Source organism: Agrilus planipennis, unplaced genomic scaffold, assembly GCF_000699045.2.
Source record: "Agrilus planipennis isolate EAB-ADULT unplaced genomic scaffold, Apla_2.0 scaffold101, whole genome shotgun sequence".
NCBI classification, from domain to species: Eukaryota; Metazoa; Arthropoda; class Insecta; order Coleoptera; family Buprestidae; genus Agrilus; species Agrilus planipennis.
The window spans coordinates 489,000-494,265 of NW_020438899.1; the positions used below are offsets into that span (position 1 = coordinate 489,000).

The window sequence follows — 5,266 nt, forward strand, 5'->3', positions numbered from 1 at the left end:
TTTTATTATATTTTATTACTGGGTAGGTGCCTTTTTGGTGTTTATGAAATTCTAATGGTACAGTGTAGGTACAAGTATAAAAAACATTATATAATAATAAAAACGTTTTTTTTATCTCTTTTTTTCTGTAACTGAAAGGCACCTAACTAAAAATTGAAAGATAAAAACACTACATCAATTATTAGATTATAAGCAAGTATAAGGAAGATACTGTTACTTTTCATGGACTTTGAAACTTATGAATTAACTTAGGTTTTTTACTTTTTTTTTAATTTTACTTTGGAGTTTGAAACTTATCAACTAATTTAGATTTTTTATTAACAATTTCGCTAACAAAAAAAACAGCAGTGGATTCTGAAGATGAGCGTAACTATCAAGGTCAATAAAATATATACCTATTACAAAATTATAACCTAACAAAGTAATTGTTATATGTGCGAATTTAATAAGATTTACATTAACATTTGTAAAAATTAACAAAATAAAATTTCTTACCTAGAATCAAACTTTTTACCATCGGTCAGTGTACCTGTATAATGCATTGTAAGCATGTCCCCTTTTTTACTTCTAACATTGCAGCCTTCAGGTACACTTAACTTTTCTATGTTAAATTTGTCTTCTTCGCTGAAGGCACAAGCGAAAAACACTACCAAGACAACAAATCTTTCTGTTACCTTCATATTACCCACCATCTACTTCTACCTGCAAACTGCACTGAACTTGACTGGAAAATTTAAAACCCGCTACGTACTCGTCTTCCATGCGTAGCGCAAACTCCACGTTTCAAAACGTAAACGTGACGTTGCCAATTCGCAGAGAGAAGAAAGATTTGAGGAAAATAAAACACGATTGAAGAATAGAAGAATAAATTAAAACGTAAAATCTAAATTTCATATCAATTTCGATCTACTTATATAGGAATTACAATAAAATTTAGCTAAAAGCTAAGTAGGCAGTATCATTAATTGCTAACAAGTATTTGTGTACATTATAATACATAATAATTGGCATCGTTGTAAGAGATATTCAATCCACAGGTCTATATGCGATTGGTTTAAAAAATCACATGACGTTATAGCTCTTACAAATTAAATGGTAGAATGATAGTCAGGAGTAAACATACAACCATAGTAACAATTAACAATTAATGTTATCAGAGTAATAACTATTAAAAAAACGTACATATGTACATGTTTTTCTCCTGTACGTGTTAACTAAACAATACACCATACTTAACATGAGGGAACAAGGCTGTTAATTTTTTTTTAATTTCTGCACAAAAATAGTTAATAACTAATTGTTCAAGACATACCTGTAAAATTTTAATAGGTGAAACTGTTAAATATGAGCAATTAAACAAAATATATGCTTACTATTAANTTTCCGAGGCTTTGTGTCAGCCCAATCACATATTGTGTCAATACTTATCATTTTATCGTAATTTAAAAACTTGGAAATTGCACGGTACACTATAGGAACTACGATAAAGTAACCATAATCGGCGCCATGTTTTTAGGCTCCTCCCATTTGACGGATCCCAATAGGGAAGGGCCGGGAACCCGGTTTGGATTCGATACCGATCCGATCAGATACTTTTTTTGGTGCCGAGTAATTCTACCAGAGAAAAAAGGAAAAATGCCAGTACTGACAACTTAATATGTATATAACTAAAAACCTATCTAATTAAAATTGGTAATGAAGATTGTATTGGGATAGGTCGTTTGACCTAATTTATTTGAATGTATGTATAACGTACGAATGTAAAATTCTTATAAATAAAAAACGAGTGTCACTGGGTGCTTACATAAAATTCTCAAAAATAAAAAACAAAATGGAGAATTTTTATTGTATTTTATATTTAGTTCTATGTATTTAATATTTTCTTGGTAGTTTAATTGGTACTTTCTACCTGACTTCGTAGCTTTGTAGTAAAAATCAGGAAATAAATTTCGTAATTAAAAGGACTAAAAAACCTGGCGGTGTAAAAAATTCCAAGTTTAAAATATTAAATCCAATATAGGTACAAATAAAAAGCACAAAACAAGCAGATAAGACAAAAAGAGTTTCTTACATTTTCCTAACGTTGGACGTGAGTAGTGTTATCAGGTCCGATTTGTTTTGAATCGGGGCAGAAGGTAAAACAAATCGGGATTTGGGTTGTAGATCGGGACGAACAAAAAAACAATGTTTTTTAAATAAAACTTTTATTTATTGCGTTTCGCAACTAACATTTCAAGTAGGCCTATGTCAGAATTTAATCCTACATAATAATAGTCAGACTTGTTGGACTAGTAGAAATTTAAAAATAGGTAATGCGTAATTTTTTATTATTCTAATAATAATGGGGTTTTAATAAATTTATTGATTTATCGGGACATTTAGCGTCCCGATCAGGTGCAAATCGAGACGCGTCCTCAGACCCTGAAAATCGGGACGTCCCGCGCAAATCGGGACACCTGGCAACCCTAGACGTGAGGCTGACTCAAACGTTTTTCTAAGAAAGATAGGTATAAATGCAATCAGAACATTCCAACTTTGTCCTTTCCATCTCTTCACGGTAGTTTATACTATCCTAATTTAGGAAAATTTATTTAATACATGATTACTGAGATTCAATAAAATTATTATAGTACATTATTAAATAAAATTAAATTTAAATGTAGGCGGGAACCCATTAAATCTAATAGAGTGGGTTTTGCTTGCATTTAATAGGTCCCGCCTGCACTTAAATTTAATTTAACAATATGCTATAATCATTTTATCGAATCTTTATAATTACGTATTATAGTATTACATATTATAGGATAGAAAAAGGCGAGGATGGAATGTTCTTATTGCATATACTTACTTTCCTTAACAAAACGTCTACATTATCCGCACGCCCAACGTTAGGAAAATGTAATAACTCTCTTATCTACTTGTTGTTTGCTTTTTAGTTGTACCTACAATGTGTTTAATAGTTTAAACTCGATATTTTTTTTAGTTTTTTTAATTATGTCATTCATTAAATTACAGTTCAAAGCAATTTTCTTATTTCCAACAATCGCCTGAAAAAGTTATCAATTTATTTTCGTTAAATAAAATTGTACAATACAAAAAATAACGTTGTTCAAATAAATTTGTTAAAGCTATAACCACAGGTGTAAGTCGGTTTTGGCGATGTCACCATTCCAATTAGTAGCATTACACCAGTCTGTCTTCTGACAGTACAACAGTGATGGGGTTCTTCAGCCAATGGAAAAGCAAGTAGTATAAAAATTATGGCAATTATTCAAATAACTTATAAAAATCATTAAAGTATTTTATAACGCGACTGCAGAATCGCATGGTATGTTTTACATTTTAAAGTTGTAGTACATATTATGTCTCTAAAGGTATTAATTAATTTAGATTTATAGTCAATTACTTTCTAAATTTTTTAATCCATATAACTGTGTACTGCCATATTCATACATGTGCCTACTGTAAATAGTTATGTACCAATATGTTCACCTGTGTACATTAACGTACACCAAAGATAGCTAAGTACGATATGTGGCTACAAATGTAGGACGGTCCGTGTTATGGACCTGCATGTTCTGAAATATTAACACCATCACACGAACTTTCTCTGAGACAGGCCGTAAACTTTTCTAAGGCATCTTTACGTGAAATATTAAAAAGTGGGACTTGCATTTTCAAGTAGTCGTTTATTCAGCTTCTGTCTTGTTTTACGTTAGTAACGGACGATTGCTTTTCGTTTGACGGACTGGTATATTGGAATGCATGTATAAATGAATTGTGTAGGTATTAATATTCAGAAATTAGATTAACCACTATTAATAGTAAAAATAATAGCAATTGTTTACTTCAGGGACCACGCGTCCGATTTTCTTGAAATGTTACTACATAAACTGTGAGTCATCTAAACTGGCGGCAGAAGTAATAAAACTTCTAGAAGATTTTATGCTTATTTTGTCAAATTTCTTTTTTGGTTCGTATTACTATAAACAAACAAAAGAAAAATAGGTATTGAAACAACAACACGCATTTCATGTACTAAATGTGAACCCTCACAAAAAAATATGGGTTCAGTTTGTTTTACATATTTTTTTTCTAAAGTTAGGGAACTGTTTCCGCTACATTCATTTATATATATATTCATAACACGGCGAACTGTACAACATATTAGAAAATCTTAGGTGTCACCCCTAAGAGTCACCCCTCTTTCACCCCAAAAGAAACTATTACCAAAATAATTATTAAAAATTAGGTAAAATAAATCTACCTTTAGAGTCAGTACCTGTAATATGTATAAAAAGCATTGTCAATGTTGACTCATGCATTAATACAATTTCACTTTTCTTAGTACTAACCGCAGAAGAAAGTTGATATTATTTTTTGTTATACAGACAAGTTGGTAAAAGTTCGCAAATGAAATCACCTTCAAATGACAAAAAGCGAATGAAAATTGTAAAACATTAACTATTTTACAAGGCCAAACTAAAAAGTTGTGACCGTTTTCAACAACAATATGGTTTTAAATATGAGAAAGTGAAAGAGATTTTTGTGCAATTACATCTATATTTTCTTACAAGAACGGGAACGGATATAAAGTAATGTGATAACAAAGTGTTATTTCTGAATGAAACGAGTAGCAAAATGAAATATTTCAACAATAATCATATTTGCGAATCGTTTGAGACTATACTTACTAACTGCTAGATTTTCTGGTACAAAATAAGTTTGTTTGAAAATTTGTTACACTAGGATGACTCCTAAGATGTTAGAGAGCGGTATAAAGACATAAAGAGGAAGTAGAAAAGTACGTAGTTATATATTTTTATCTCTGCATCAGGAGAAATTGGTTACGATATGCTTGCCTAGTCAAAGGGTCAAAGGTAAGTAGGCATTACGTATACATATACAGACATGTAGACACGACGAAAGTCTGGAGATGGTCTACCTCTGTCACACTGCATCATCACCGACTTTTTTAAATCACCAGCAAAAAGGAAAAGTTGCTTATGTGACGTCAACTATTTGGTATTATAATTGCAAAGACTTAATATGCACGTTTACAAATGCATATAAATGTTATGGCATTAGTTGAATTGTATTAAATTTAAAAAGCTTAAGAAAAAATAAATTGAGGGATAAATTATGCGATATATAATGCCAAAAGGAACAAAGGAAAGACCGGATAAAAAACAGAAGGGCGGCGTGGCAATTTATTTTAAAGAAATATGCAGATACAAGTAACTCCACAAAATATATGAGTCCGGTA

The 5,266-nt window shown here is 30.9% G+C and overlaps 1 protein-coding gene across 1 annotated transcript in view; it reads right to left on the bottom strand.

Moving 5' to 3' along the window:
* LOC108735606 (FK506-binding protein 2) overlaps positions 1-745 on the bottom strand; it is a 15,881-nt gene extending 15,136 nt beyond the window's left edge. The window contains exon 1 of the mRNA XM_018467642.2: positions 496-745. Coding sequence (XP_018323144.1) covers positions 496-692 — 197 coding nt within the window. The 5' untranslated portion in view covers positions 693-745. The remainder of the gene's footprint in view (positions 1-495) is intronic.
* Positions 746-5,266: the final 4,521 nt, after the last annotated feature.